This window comes from Mixophyes fleayi, chromosome 4, assembly GCF_038048845.1.
Source record: "Mixophyes fleayi isolate aMixFle1 chromosome 4, aMixFle1.hap1, whole genome shotgun sequence".
Lineage (NCBI taxonomy): Eukaryota > Metazoa > Chordata > Amphibia > Anura > Limnodynastidae > Mixophyes > Mixophyes fleayi.
Window position 1 is genome coordinate 19,547,495 of NC_134405.1, and position 16,339 is coordinate 19,563,833.

General features: G+C 42.5%; 1 protein-coding gene and 1 pseudogene across 1 annotated transcript; both read right to left on the reverse strand.

Moving 5' to 3' along the window:
* Positions 1 to 679: 679 nt before the first annotated feature.
* LOC142150522 (zona pellucida sperm-binding protein 3-like) lies at positions 680 to 5,334 on the reverse strand (annotated as a pseudogene).
* A 3,829-nt stretch (positions 5,335 to 9,163) lies between these two features.
* LOC142151087 (zona pellucida sperm-binding protein 3-like) lies at positions 9,164 to 15,398 on the reverse strand. The gene is made up of 8 exons (XM_075206394.1): positions 14,944 to 15,398; positions 12,250 to 12,365; positions 11,483 to 11,586; positions 11,237 to 11,414; positions 11,043 to 11,163; positions 10,722 to 10,813; positions 10,515 to 10,639; positions 9,164 to 9,426 (listed from the first exon to the last, which is right to left on the reverse strand). Exons 1-8 carry the CDS (start codon positions 15,391 to 15,393, stop codon positions 9,185 to 9,187), a joined length of 1,428 nt encoding a protein of 475 aa, XP_075062495.1. The 5' UTR covers positions 15,394 to 15,398; the 3' UTR covers positions 9,164 to 9,184.
* Positions 15,399 to 16,339: the final 941 nt, after the last annotated feature.

Below are 16,339 nucleotides of genomic sequence, written 5' to 3' on the forward strand. Positions count from 1 at the left end.
CCCCAGACTTTTTCCACATGAATCAGGGCGACACTTCACAAGATTGAGGTATCTTACATAAGAGCAAGGGATGTAGTTGAAACGCCGACTATGAAAGTAACAGTCAGAATGTCGCCACAGTTAAAATGGCGACAGGTACAATGTTAGACATAATGCATTCCATTAAAAGCTGCAAAGCTTAGTACTGGTAATAATAAAAAATCAGGGGACCCCACACTTTAGGAGCCCCTGATTTTGTTACTGACTATATTACAATCTGTTGACAATCACAACAACAACATTTTAATTGTGACAATACAATGAACATGTCGTCATTTTGATTGTCAACATATCTCATTGTTGCTATTTTGACTACATCCTGTACAATTCAAATAAATCTTGCGAGTGTCCTTTCAATACTTAATCAACCTTTAGACCCCTGACCTCATGACCAACATCACTGTGTGACTGGATCATATAGCCCATTAACCACTTCTTTACAATCTGGCTGGATGAATATGCAATTTGTAGCACCGAACCTCATGTATCAAACTTCTGTAGATTGTAAGCCCACAAGCAGGGAACTTCTACCTCTGTCTGTAATACCGAGTCTCGATTTATTACTGTGTTTACACTTATATAAGTTATTAAACAGTTTTCAGGAAACTTGAGGACGATAGTTTCTAGAAGCTTTTTATTTCTATACAGATTCTTGGCGGGAGAATCTCCGTAGGACACAATTTCCAACCACCACACGGCCAACAACTTCACCAGCCAGACTGACAGAACCAATTGCCACCAGCACCCACAGTTCTAGAGGTCTGGGTGCAGCAGTCATTCTGGAAGCATGGCTAGGCCCTTCTCCAGGAGCTGGATTAGTATCTGCAGTAATAACCAGAAGAGGACCTAGTGTGGCCAGTCCATGTTCTTCTGATTGAAGACCTGCAGGACGAAAAGTTTATGGTTTAAGAGCAATCAAAACCCGCTGTAGAAGGTTTGACTTGGAAATCTTTCAACCACATTTAGATCATATTCTTGGAAATTTGCGGAAAATTATGGCTCCACATTTCAATAAGACAGTGACACAGAAGAGAACTCACCAACTTTACTCTTCACTATTCCATTCAGTCTCCCATAGACCGAGCCCCATCTCCTGCTCTGATCAGCAGGGGCAGAACAGGCCCCAGTATCACAGCATTGGCAAATATTATTTGAACCCTCCACAGCAGACCATCTAAGGAGTGGAGAACAGTCAAATATAAAGTCATCCCAACAGTTCATTAAATACATTTAGGAATACAGATGCCTTCACGTAATTTCCATCAAAGATGGGTTTCACAATTGCATATAGGATACCATCTAGGGGCATGCAGTCATGACCTCACTAGACCAGTAACACGTCTCACAGTTTTATACAGATTGAGTCTAACTTGTTAGAAGCCTTGCTGTAGGAACAAGCTTTGTTCATTGGATCAGGGGCCCGAGTGACTTCAGCAGCTTTTAGGTAACAGGTGATATAGATCTAGGTCAAGAGAACATTTTAAATTTAAGATTTGGCAGAAAAGAAGAAGGAATGTGGGTTTCCACCCGGGCTGCACTGAATCATTCACAGCACACATTTATAGGTTCCAATTTCCAGAATCTGCATCATTCCTCCAACCGAGAATATACAGCCAATCCAATGCATCCATCCTCACCATAGAGACATCTGTCCCAATGAAGCGGAAAGCATCAACTGAGAACTGGAGCTTGTCTGGCCGGGACCTTGGGGATCTGAAGGCAGAAGAGGAATCTTCTTGCTTACCATTCATCAGGCACCTAAACAGATCAGGTTTAGCTGAACGGGGAGAAATTTCCCAAGCAGCCATACAGAAGTCTGCACAATATACTCATTGGAAGCAATGATTTCATAATGAGGCTGGAGTTGACATCAGGAGACATTGACCACACAGCGATGAATAAATAGAATCATAGGGACATGGTTTTTAGGGTCCACAGAGGTCTGTATAGGGAATGTGTCCCCAAGTTGGAAGACAGATGAAGATCTGGAAGTCCTTCAGTCATCTGTAAAGTAAATAGTAGATAAGAAGTGGCCAAACCAGACCCAGCGCCATCTTACCCTAATTCCGCTTACCCATCATCAGCTGCAAGGAGAAACACATCTGTCTTCTAAAGATACTGTGGTACTGAAAGGAACCCATGTTGGCTTCATGGCCTTGCTGCTCACATTAACATGTCTAAAACCAGAGAATGAGCCTTGATCAGAGACAAATATACATTACACACCTCAATCATTTGGTATCTTTGAAATTTGCCATAGGTTAAATGCCAAATTCCTTATAAAGAATGAAGCCAGCCATAAATATAACTATATCTACCATACCAGGTAAACCAGGAATCATTTCTACTGTACAATGTGCAGGTCTAATTCTCAGAACTGATATTAGGTCCAGACATCATTGGAAGATGTTCTAGTTTAATAGGAATGTTCATTCTTCCTGAACCACTTACAGCTATGACAGCCAGCCAATCAAAATAGAACATTAGGGGAATGTCAGCTGTACAATAGGTACTTTTGTCAAGGGTTGACAGCTGTAAAACAATGCTTTAAAAAAGGGGACATTCCTTGTAGTGACACTGGACTGCTGTTAGCCAATTAAAGAATTGAACCATAGTCCACTTTATTATTCTAGATTGAGTGTTAATTAGCAGCTTTGACTGGAAAAGTTGACCCAAGATACAAGAGAATTCGACTCAAGTAGAAGTCTAGGGTAAAGGAACCCCAAAGTCCACTTTTTGAGGGGATTACTCTCCAGGTCTGCTTCTAAAGTGAAAGTAGAGCCACCACCCAAGATCCTGGATAGTGAGCTCCCAACACTCTTCCTTACCCATCCAGCAGGGAAGGACTACTAGCAAGGGTTGGGGAGATTACCTAACCACCACATTAATAAAGTAGTTCCGCAATATATGCATTTATTCACAGCACGTCCTTTGTATGTCGGAAAAGGGCATAGATTCAACCCTAGAAAGGCTGCACCACAATCCTATACAGTACGAAGGTTGGTGCACAGCTTATAGTGAGACAGTAAGTCTGCACATCTCATTAAAGAAAACTTGGAAGATAATCTGTTTTGCCAAAAGTCCTACTCCACTGCATGGAAGATGATCATTTCAAAGTCACCAATATAGTTTAAGAATACCTGGGTGCAGAAGTAGGGGTTATTAGATTACACAGAACATATCGCTTTAAACATGTCTAAAATCCACAGATATGGTGAAGCTCAAATATCATGGAAACAAAATAAAACATTATCTGTAACAGAGGGGGGAATCTAGAGGACTCTGGGGAGAATTTGTGCCCTAGAATATGACACCCTTCCCTTACATTAGAGTCCAAGGCTGAGAGTTACTAATAAGGAAGCTCTCGCTGATTAATAAGATAGACCACTCTTCTGGGGGTGGAAACACTGGATGAGACCACAGCAGAGTTGGTCCTAGTAATGGGGCCACCACTGGAGGACGTTGGTCTGTAGGTCACACTGGTTATGTAGATCCGCCAGTCTAAAGACATCTGAAGACAAGAACAGCAAGATTATCCTTTAACTTTGTCCTCAGACAGAGTGCTATATGGACATATAGTAATTAGATCTCTCTGCAGATATTATACTACAAGACTCACTGTAATGGGGCTTTAAAATAATCATTTTACTCTTGCCTGATAAACAGGATACATCATGATATATTCCGTTACTGCTATAAGTAATAAGTATTCTGACATTTCTGATCATAAAATGCATAGTGTTGATTACCCTTCAAATGCATTTCCCTCTTTGTTTAAACATCCCCACATATAAACCATAAAATAAAGACACGGACACCGACTTAAGTTTGAAATAAAAAAGGTCCTTTTATTACATTATTATTTTTTAAATTATTTGTTTATTTTAATTTGATTTTATTTATCTTTATTTTATTTTATCTATCAATACTATCAAAATGCTATAAACAATTTGGACCTTTTTCTTTATAGAGGTGGCGAAGAGCAAGGGCAGCCAGCTAAAACCAACATAAACCAATACGGTGGAATATCGCCTCCTTTCCACCAACCCAGGTTAACACCTTAACTATTGGCCGGTACTATACACTATAGATTAACTCAATACCCTCTGAACTCAAACTGGTCAAGCCCTTTCTAGGCAAAAACCTGATACTCCTTACCAGAGTATCAACGAGTCTAATAACATTGAGGGAACCAAGGCTATATTGCCAACACATTAAGTACCGTATGTTTAACAACCTTATGACTGCCATACTCTCCTGCCATTCGAAAACCTCGCTCCTTGTGACGAGGAAATATAACCAACATAACCTAAAAACCAGGGCGGGTGGGTGGGTCTCCGGATCCAGGAAACGGGAAGCTCTCTCCTTCTCCCACTGCTTGATATATTCTTTCCACGACACTCCCACTTCCTTCCTATTGGCTGATTACACTACAGACGTAAACCCCCCAGGGGTGAGTAACATTATAAGCTTCACACCACATGATTTTAAACTCCTTCGGCTAATGGCCTCTCTCATAATTGTAGGGATGATTTGCCACCTAGTGGTGAAATAAAGGGCAACATGGCCAGGTTACACAAAGTCATTTCACTTGTAACAGAAGAGGGATCCCAGTATGAGTAGATTTGAAAATTTGGAAGCCCCTCTCCTTCCCACCAGGATCAGGTTTAAGCAGCAATTGTGGAGCTGCAATTCTGAGCATGCCAGAAACTGCATAAAACTGTGGCTCCAGCAGATCGATAGAGACTTTGGCGACATCGACGCCTTTGCTCAGCGTGTTCTGGATACACGGAAAAGGAATATTTTTCGGATCTCTTCTGTTCAGAAACTGCTGGTGCTTGTGGTTTTTCATCCATTTAAATATAGGTTACGGTCTCCAACTATTCCCTCTGCAGGCAGAGATATAGAGCTTACGCTCTTGTGTAGAAAGCAAAGTAGGTCAGGAAGTGCTTACTTAATCTTGTAGATCTGCCATATGACCGCGGCACATTCGACAGACTTGTATCTCAGCAAATCACATATCATGGCATCTTCTTTGTATACTTTATATTAATCACACACCCCCCCCCCTCTAAAATCAGGGCATAAAACCTTACAATAAACATTGACAAAGTCTAGATTCCCCAACCTACTTACCTGTAAACTGTTCCCACACTCCTGGAAACCAATTTCAAACACCACACTGGTAACTGTGCTCTGGGGGCCAGGCCTGCAGGACTGGGGACCTAGGGTTAGATCAAAGGCTTTCACCAGCTTCCCATTCCCATAGAGGTCTCTCATCACAGTCACCACCATCTTGTCCTCTCCACACTGCACACCGATAGGAGAGTCCTGGGGTGGCTACAGCTGTCTAGACTGAGCAGCTCCCCCATCATACCTAACAGAGGGGCCCCCACATGAGACCCTCTAGGAGAGCCCCACTGAGGTACAGAGGGCTGGTAATTCCTCCACCAAGCATCTGACTGGTGCCTAACCAAGGAATACTCCCCGGCACTGCCAAATCCTGATCCATAAACCAGAGCCACCAACAGCAGTCAACTCCACCTCACCCACAGCCACATTCTACCTGCAAGACAAAGAGGAATGGTGAGATCAGCCCATTATACTTCTCCCACCTAATGCTAATACCTCCACCTGGGGGCAAATAATGATGACGCTCACTTGAACACCTTTCTCACCAAATATATGTTTGTTGGACAGAATCTATGGGGGGGGGGGGGCTTACATAGGAAAGGTAACAAACAAGTACCATTTATAAGTGAAGATTTGTCACAAACGCGCTCTAAAACTACTTTCTAAAAATTTCCATTCTTTATAACTGCAACGTATTTGGGAGATACTTATCTGTTCCAGAACTTAGCACTTACTATTGTCTTTAGTTTGTCATTGAATTAACTGACCTAAAAACAAGAATTTTATATCAATCGAGACTCAGAACTCAGTTCTTTATTCAAACCCATCAGCCATCCTCCTAACTCCTGTCTTCACTCCCACACTCGGTGCCACCTTATTTTTGTCTTCCCCTTTCCTTTAGGATGTAAGCTCTCACGAGCAGGACCCTCTAGCCTCATGTTCTCTTTCTACTACTCCATCACCATGTGTACCCCCAGCCCTGTTTCCTTCAACTCAGGTTTACTTCAGGTTAGACATCACCATTAATCTTGCTCACTTTCCTGTAAATAATATGGTCTGCATTACTAAGTTATCTGGGTATTTTTTTGTTTAAACAATAGGTCTGGTCTTTGTATTATTTTGTTTTACACATGTTATGGATCACTGGTGTCTGTTTATTGTATACTACTGTCAATGTCACGTACAGCACTGCAGACCTTTTGTGGCACTTTATAAATAAATAATAATAAATGAGCCCAATTTAATTCCTAAAAAGAATCACCACTCAGTTCAATTCAAACATTGCCCAGGTGGAATGGGGCAAGTAGATTTACACAGCTACGAGAGGACATTACCAAATGACTGGCTCTTATGGAACAGAGTGAGGCCTTGTCCATAGACACTAATTGCACATTGCCACCAAGCAGAAAAATCATAAAACACAGCAGCCACTTCCCTGCTGCCCACCCACCAGGATTATAAATCCTTTTAGTATAAAAGGATATGCATTATACATCGTTATGCATAGCCAAGGTTACCATTTACCTATGCACAAAGTTTCATCCAAACACACATTGCTGACAGAGGACAAGTTGCTGGCTCTATGTATAATTTAAGGGAAATTTATTGATATAGGTGTAAATGTGCTAATATACAGTAACTTATTATAGCTAATCAGTCATTAGCTTAATGCCCAAGGTGTAGAAGTCTGACAAGTTGTAGATAATCCTATATTTAAGACTGAAGAAACCATCATTTATTTTTATAGCGACAACATATTCCGTAGCACTTTACAATTGGGGACAAACATAGTAAACTAATAAACAAACTGGGTAAAACAGACAGAGGTGAGAAGGCCCTGCTCGCAAGCTTACAATCTATGGAAAAATGGGAGTTTGATACATGAGGTTAAGTCTACATTTTGCATTTCGGCCCAGCCAGACTGCGAAGGTTAAAGTCACTCATAAGCTAAATGATCCTGTCACACAACAATGTTGGTCAGGGGTAGTTGTCTTGTGTGAAATTGTGTAACGGGTGGTAATAGGGTAATGTAGTGAGGTTAAGAGGGTGGTTGAGGAACATTATAAGCTTGTCTGAAGAGGTGGGTTTTCAGAGAACGCTTGAAAGTTTGTAGACCAGCGGAGAGTCTTATTGTGCGAGGGAGAGAATTCCATAGAGTGGGTGCAGCCTGAAAAGAGTCCTGTAACCGGGAGGGTGTAATAAGTAAGAGAGACGCAGATCTTGTGCAGAATTGGGATTATTTGCTCTAATCTTTGGGATACCAACATAATTTAAGTTCTGACTGATGATAGGAGCCCCCTGATGAATTCCAAACAGTGCCGTTTAACCAGGGTTTCATTTGTACTGGTACCCTGTGGACCCCTGACCATGACATCAGACGAAGGGGGAGCTGGGACCTGCCTTCAAGGATGCTGAGGATGACGGGAAAAAGATTAGATTGAGGACAAACCTGCTACAGTCTCGGTTGAACCTGGTCTAATGACCAGCGCTGGTACGTGACACCAGGTACTATGCACCAATGAGGAGCTTACCAGGTGAAGCTACAGCCTTATTTCAGTGGCCACAGGTCTGTTACATGGGCAAATATTTCACAATTAGGCAAATATCTGTAGCTAGGAATAGAAATTTTTTACAAAAATCACCAACGAATCAGTTTAAGCAATAAAATATATAACAGATCCCAGGGTCCTTGATTCAAACATCACTGATGATCCACACTTTCTTACTACTGATTAAACCCAAGAACAGGTATCACCCTGCTGTCGGCAGGCACACACCAGTAGAAATATCAACAGGTGTTCCTGGGCAGTTAGATGTTCCCGAGTTCCATTCTCCTTTCCTGCAGTAGTGACTGTCCAGCAGGATAGAATACCCAGTAGGGTATCCACCGCTCCATGGCCTTGATTCATATATCTCTGCCAAACAGCATGTAAGAAGTTTATGGTCACAAAGTCTTTTTGTCCCCTTCTCAGTTTACCCCATTAGTGGCTTTTTAAGCACAGACAGCTCTCTAATGGGGCTGGTGCTTTTTAATGGGGCTGGCTGCTCATCCCAGATCGTACCAGGACATCTTGCTTTTCAAACAGGCTACAGTCACACCAGGATCTTCAATCTAGTGTTTTTGGCCAGGATTTCACACCTAGGTCGTTACAGTTCTTTGAATACATTTTTCCCAATTCTGTGCTGAATACTTCCTAAAGCATTACCACAACCAACATATATATCCAAGAGTGAGAATGGTGTCTTAAAGCTGCCTACAATAGTAAGAGTTCAGATTACAAGGATGGCTTCTCATCCTTGGAGGTGGCTCTGGTTCTTCCTACCGTTACTGTGGTCATTGAACTTTTCTACATCCCAGTTATTTCAGTGTTAAACTTTGTATTCACCAAATGTTGGAGCTCTGTTTTGTAATTATCCACCCAAAAAGCCATCAGAACCAGATATAGAGTAACAATGGGGAGTGGAAAACCCTCACTACACATTGAACATTTTCCTGTCAATATCCTGAAGCAGACTAGAATGATTGTATTCAATATACACCACTTATGTCTGTCCAACCCTCATTCTGGCTTGAGGCATTATAAATGTTATATGGGTTTGTTTTTTGGTGGGTATGGAATAGAATAACTGGACAGTATAGAGAGGGGTGATTGTGAGGTGGCAACAGTGCTACTCACTAATACATTGGCCAATTTGTCAATTTCTGCAGAGAACACTTAAGAATCTTGGACTTCAGAGTCATGCCAGTGGTTTATGCCAGGCAACTTCCTGGTAGACACTAGACAAGTATACAGTGGTACAATGCCTTCTTTCAGGTTGAATCCTGGGTGTCAGTGTGCCATTGTACTTGGATCTCAAGAGTTAAGGAGCTCAGTAATATACCATCTCACAAGTAAGGGAGCTGCAGAAAGATTCCGAGATACACCTGAGGGTCCGTAACCATTAGTATATTTTGATGTTTGTTTAAGATACTTGAAGACAATGAGACAAGTAGTTTGCTAAAGCTTTATTTCTATACATCTTCTTGGTAAGAGAATCTCTTTAGGACACATTTTCCAACCACCACAAAAGCAACAACTACAGTAACCAGACTGACAGAACCTATAGTCACCAACACCCACAGTTCTAGAGGTCTGGAATCTGATGTCATTCTGGAAGCCTGTGTAAGTTCTTCTCCAGGGGCCAGTTTAGGATCTGCTCCAATCACCAGAAGAGGACCTAGTGTGGCCAGTCCATGTTCTTCTGAATGAAGATCTGTAGGGAGAAAAGGTTATGTTTTATTAAGGGCAATCAAATCTGGTTGTAGCGCATCACACTTGTAAATCCTTCAGCCAATGTGATAAATTGGGTACTAGGCACTGTTAAAACATTAAGCTTGTCTGGGACAACTACCTATGCCCTTGTAGGGAAAATACCAGCAGCACTTTCCCTTTTATTCTTAAATGTCACCATGTGGCATGGTTTTATGCTCAACCTTAAACTATATTCATATAAACTGGAAGAGCTATGGCCACACTGGGGTCTAACATTTAGCACTTTTACAGAACCCCTTTATTTGAGGCCACCAACCAGTATTACAGGTTCCAAGACTTTGTGCTGTAACAGTTGTTCCCTGAAGACCAAAAGTGCCCATCTTACTTCCAACACTGCCTGAAAAACCATCAAGAGTCAATTCTGGGAGAAAGCTACCACTTCTCTTTATCATAAATGGTTAAGTACTGACCTTGTTCCAGAACAGAGGTTTAATTGGAATGTCCCTTGTTTCACACTCTGGAACCCCCTGATGAAACTGGCCAGAAGATATTAAGGGCCAAGCCTGTACTACACCCGTAGGAGACAAGGGACACCAATCTAGGCAGCTGAGGAGACCATCATCCCTCTAAAAGCTGAGGATTCCCACAGTGTCAGAGGTCTTCTGATCTGTGCCCTTTTGTATCCAGCAAAACAGGGCGATATTTTGGCATGGTTGCCTTGCTTGTAGAGAGCTGGTGACTAATGTATATATGTGCTTGGGAATCAGATACCCAGGTTGGCTTCTTAAGAGTGCATATTGTGTAGCGCATTTTCCTCAGTTTATGCAGTATCACAGATTGGAAACCCTGCAATATGCTATACAGTGCAATGTGCTATAGCCATTTTGATGACCACTTCAATAGACACTATTACAAGCCATTTGCCTCATGCCAGCATTTGGTCCTTAGACACCATCAATGGCTACATTATAGAAATAGAAGATACATCAGGTCTATGATACTTGTTTATGCCATGGCTTGGCAAAGGTACAACCTCTTATTGGCAGTGAAGAGATTGGTGTAGTGCTTGGCAACATCTGAAGAACTCACCAGCTTCTCTCTTTCCCATTCCCCTTGGTCTTCCATGGATAGGGCCCCACATCCTGCTCTGACCAGCACAGGTCCCAGTGTCACAGCATCGGCATATATCACTGGAACCCTCCACAGCGGACCATCTAAGACAAATAAGACAGTCAGTAGTCATTTACTCATTAGACCATAAGTCAGTCTGGGATTTGCAGAGATTGAGAGTCTCACCTGCTAGAAGACTTGCTGTAGGAACAGGCTTTGTTCATTACATCAGGGGCCTGAGTGACTTCAGCAGCTTTTAGGTAGCAGGTGATATAGATCTAGGACAAGGACATTTTGATCTTAAGGTTTGATTGAGAGAAGTTGTGAGGTTTGCCATGTTACTATGTTTTCCTGCACAGTTATTCATTCCAGGAGCTATGATGTTTACAGGACATTTTAGCCATCTCACATTTTAATACAAGTGTATTTGGAATTTGAACACCTTAGCTTATACTTCTCAGAACTGGCATCATTCCTCCAACTTAGATAGAATGGACCACTTCTCACCATAGAAACATCTGTCCCAACAAACTGAAATGCATCAACGGAGAACTGGAGCTTGTCTGGCTGTGGTCTTGGGGCTCTGAAGGCAGAAGAGGAATCTTCTTGCTTACCATCTATCAGGCACCTAAACACCACATCAGTTTAGCAGAAAGTTGAGCCATTACCAAAGCAGCTACACAGTAGTCTGTACAACATACCCATTGGAAGCAATGATATCATAATGAGGGTTGGAGTTTACATCAGGAGACACAGTGGCCACACAACTGTCAATAAATAGAATCATAGGGGCATGGTTCAGTGTGTTCACAGAGGCCTCTATAGAGAACATGTCCCCCAGCTGGAAGACAGAGGAAGATCTGGGAGCACTCCAGTCATCTGTAAAGTAAACAAAGGATTAGAAGAGACCAAACCAGACAAAGCCATCATACTCAAATTCCACTTACCACTCATCAGCTGCAAAGAGAAGGACAACCTCTCTTCTGTAGAGACAGTTGTGCTGAATGGAACCCATGTTGGCTTGATGGCGTTACTGCTCACATTGCCATATCTACATTAGATGAGAACACAATCAGTCTTAAAATCAGAGGCGAACATGTCTTGAAACAAACGATGCTCATTGAGGTGCTTTTTTATTGGATTATGCACTTTTGGTAAAGGCCAATAGGTTCTAGAAGGCAATTCCCATTTATTCTACAGCAAATAAATTCTGGAGTCAAGTTAAACTTGTAGACTACTTTGTAAGGTGAAGGTTTGTACAACGTTAACAAGTCAGTGGCAACAACCAGACACCATTCTCAGGATTGATCTACTGAGCCATGGCCAGAAGGCAAGGTCCACAAGAAGCGCCTACACAAGAAGTGTTCAGTTGTCACCTCTGATGTATAATGTCCCCCATATTTTTTTTTTATTCAACTGTCATATCAGCCACTGTTTCTCTAGACCATAGAGAAAAGACAGATTAGGTGCACCAATAGGATCTTGCAAAAAATTTTGTTTATGACTTAGACAAGGCATTATTGACACTTAGAGCACTGGTCTTTTCACCATCTATGGTATATTACTACCTTGGCAACAAGAAACTTCTGCTTAATACAAATAGTGTCCACATCATAACTGTAGAGCTCTCAACGCAGCACCCATCACTGGTGCAGACCTACTGTACGACAGCCCCTTCTGCATCCCCTCTCCACCATTACTAGTGTAGACTCACCGGGGGTAGTAGCACTGGATAGGAACCACAGCACCATTGGACCTTATGATGACAGAGTTGCTAGAAGTCGGACTGTAGGTCAAGCTGGCAGTGTAGATCAGCCAGTTTGGAGTCACCTGTAGACATGAGAAAGTGAATATTTAGAATTACCTAATATTCTACAGATCATACATGGTTCAAAGAGTCCTTTAATTATACTTTGATTTTTAACAGTCACTTGACCCAAATGTTACAATAGCAGATTTTTCGGTTTTATGATCATTGGTGCGTTTCAGCCATCAGTCATGTGCTAGTCACCCAGCAACTTTCCCTTGGAGTGAATCCTTCCACCAATCAGAAGCATGCTCTGCTTCCATAGTTTGATGGCCTCATTCCTGACAATCGATGGAGGGAATCATTCTGCTGTAGGAGGTACTTTAACCACCACAAGCTCTCAGAATGAGCAGATCATCAACAGCTTTGATAGATCAGAAGGTGACTCTTTAAAGGAAAGACCTTCTACGAAGAGTAAGATATTGCTGCAGTGGATCCCTGCCCATTAGGACAAGATTGTGTCCCAGGACAGGGCATAGGGGAATGGGATAAATACAACAGGGAATTTCAGATTGAGGTTTATATATGAACACCAGTTTAACAGGATTAGGAAACTGGTCACAGAATGTGATTTAGAACTGGACACAGAAGTCATTCTCCATTACATCTTTACATTTTTATAGCTCAGTAGGTCCTCCACTTCTTCCCTGGTATCTTAAAGAACGTTAGTTTCCGTGCTTTGTAGGCAGACATTGATCTTATGTGATCAGAGCCAACGTGCTGGAAGCTGGCAGACTTCCTGCAGTGTGAGGTCGCAGGGAGTTTCATAATTTGCAGAGGGTTTAATTATCTGGCCCAAGTCCCCTTTCCTTTGTAATGCTACATGCTAAGCACAGACATGCTGCACTGGCCTCCAGAAATTGCATCGTTTGCATCAGTTTAAGAGTGTATCCAACAGAGGCCAGTGCAAGTCTGATCACAGGCAACTGGTAACACTGCTCTAGAGTGTCCCTTAGACACTGCCACTAAAAACAGTGACTGACATTTGTTCAATTAAAAAGCTACTAAACTCAAGATGCAAGTTGTTTTATAGCAACAACCCTGGTGACCTTAGTATATATTGAAATGTTTGATAAAGTGGTGATGGGGAATTTTTCCTGTGTACAGCAGACTTCGGGCCAGAGTCATGGAGAGTAAAGCATAAAATAGGAGTAACTTTGTACCTTGGCAAAACCATATTGCATTGGAGGGGGGAGTTAATTTTAAAATGGGGATAGATTGATAGTTGGGGTAGGTCATGTCATAAATCAACTTTAAAGATCAGTGTAAAAATAAAGCCATCAAGTATTTGTGTGCTACATGAGAAAACAGCCAGTATTTAACTTCTCTGCAAAATAAATTAATTTGCACCCCTTGTATTGTAACATGCTGCAAAGAAAACACAGTCCACATTTTACTGATTAAAATAGCTGATCAAATTGATAAGTGAGGAATGGCTGAGGGGATGGTGACTATTAAACATTAGAGTGTTTGGGTAAGTTAACTAGTTCTTCCAAAAATACACATGTTTTATACAGAGGGTTAGACCGAGAGGCAGCTTTGGAACATTACTCTATATAGGCATTTCCCAAATTTAGCCCTCAGGTAGCCCCAACAGTGCATGTTTTCCCGGTCACAATCAGTGGCGGATCTAGAAAAATGCTGTACCCGGGGCGATTTAGGCCCCACCCCTTTCTAACATCTTAGGCTGCCGACGGCTGCACAGTATGTGCAGGTCCGTCCAGCCGTGACAGGCAGGGACAGTGTGCTGCCTGGCTGCTGACGGCTGCACAGTATGTGCAGGTCCGTCCAGCCGTGACAGGCAGGGACAGTGTGCTGCCTGGCTGCTCTGATTGTGTTTTAAACACAGTCAGAGCAGCCGGGCAGCACACTGTCCCTGCCTGTCACGGCTGGACAGACCTGCACATACTGTGCAGCCGTCGGCAGCAAGTGTCTGCTAGGGGGGGCGATCGCCACCCCCTGGATCCGCCACTGGTCACAATAGAATTAGTGCCAACTGTGGATCATATACAAAGATGCTCAAACCCAGTCCTCAAGAGCAGGTCATGTTTTCAGGATTTCTGTCTGTAGAAACATGCGGGATAATTACTGACCCAGATAGTTAGATTAATTCACCTGTGCATGAATACTGAAAACATGAACTGTTAGTTCTTAAGGACAGTTTGAGCTCCTGTTATACAATGCTTCAGTCAGTAATGACCACACCTGTGCTCCAGCAAGGAGATAAGGAAAACATGTACTGCTATGATCCCCAAGGACTGGATTTGGGAAACCCTGCTTTAAGTATCCTGTCTTCAGCACATGGTACTCTTGTCTACATTAGAACAGATACAATGACAGGTCCACAAGGGGTCCCATCAAGTAGATGGAAGATACCTTCACTGAGCAGCTTACAAAGCATTTGAGTGAATGTTAGCCTCATACATTGATCCCAAATGAATATATGGATCCCAATATATAGTGAAGTTGTAGCTTATTGCCATCCTATATTCAAGGAGACAGAACATAAACCATACATATAGAATATAGGCCCATTATAAAACCAGTGAGATGCAGACAGTAGTTACACCCTGAGGACAGAGCCAGGAACTTCACACTTACTTGTAAACTGCTTCCACAATCCTGCACTTGATTCTCAAAGACCAATGCAGCATCAGTACTTTGGGAGCCCGGCTTACAGGGTCCAAGACTCAGCTCAGAGGCTTTCACCAACATCCCATTCCCATAGAGGTCTCTCATCACAGTCACCACCATCTTGTCCTCTACACACTGCACTCTGATAGGGGAGTCCTGGGGTGGCTGCAGCTGTCTAGACTGAGCAGCTCCCCCATCATACCTAACAGAGGGGCCCCATCCTGACACAGGCCGAGCAGCCCCCACATGAGACCCTCTAGGAGAGCCCCACTGAGGTACAGAGGGCTGGTAATTCCTCCACCAATCATCTGACTGGCGCTGGTGTCTAACCAAGGAATGCTCCCCGGAACTGCCAAATCCGGATCCATAAACCAGAGCCACCAACAGCAGCCAACTCCACCTCACCCACAGCCCCATTCTGACTGCAGGACAAACAGCACAAGGAGAGGAGTGGTGAGATCAGCCCTTTATACCCCTCCCATCAGCTGCTAATACCTCCACCTGGGGCAGATAATGATCACATTGCTTCCTGCTTGAACACAGGTAATAAGAGGTAGACTAGTCACCCGTGCTAAATCCAATATCTAGTTGCTTTCTGTTTATAGCATTAAATACAGGTTGAAACGAATAAATACAATGGGAGACATTTATAAAAACACACTTCTCCCTGTGCGCCTGTATGTCCACAAATAATGCAATGGGGGACATTTAGGAAAACTAGGACAAAGGGAAAAGATTGGTGTTGCCCATAGTGACCAATCAGATGTCTGCATTCATTTTCTAAACTGCATTAGAAAAGTAGCAGAATCTGATTGGTTGCTATGAGCAACAACAATGTTTTATGAATGGGTTTTCATAAGTGTCCCGCAATGTGTGTTGTGAGATACGACGTGTGCGGGAGACAGGTCACGCCCCAAATTAAACATTTGCCCTAAAAATACCTATTAATGTGTGTGTAAAAATGAGCCATACATGGGAGCACCTGGTGCCAGAATGATTTAATGTGCAGACTAATTTTATAAAGTAGTATAAAAGAGCATTCCATACCAGTCATCAAGGGATGTTTCTTTATCTTATATATATATATGATATTATTTATACATATGTACACCTAGTTTTACAGAAGACACATGGATTTGCAGAACATTAATGGTGGGAAGTATGCATTTATAAATATTAAGATAATGTATATCATGTAAGAAAAAGCTTCAAGGTCTAATGTGTCATATGCATGGCGGCACAGTGGTTAGCATTGCTGCCCTACAGGGCTGGGGCCATAGGTTTGATTCCGAACAGATCCATTTACTCTGCAGTCAGGGTGCAGTACATACCGCCGGACAGTGACGCAAGCTGCCCGGTGGGG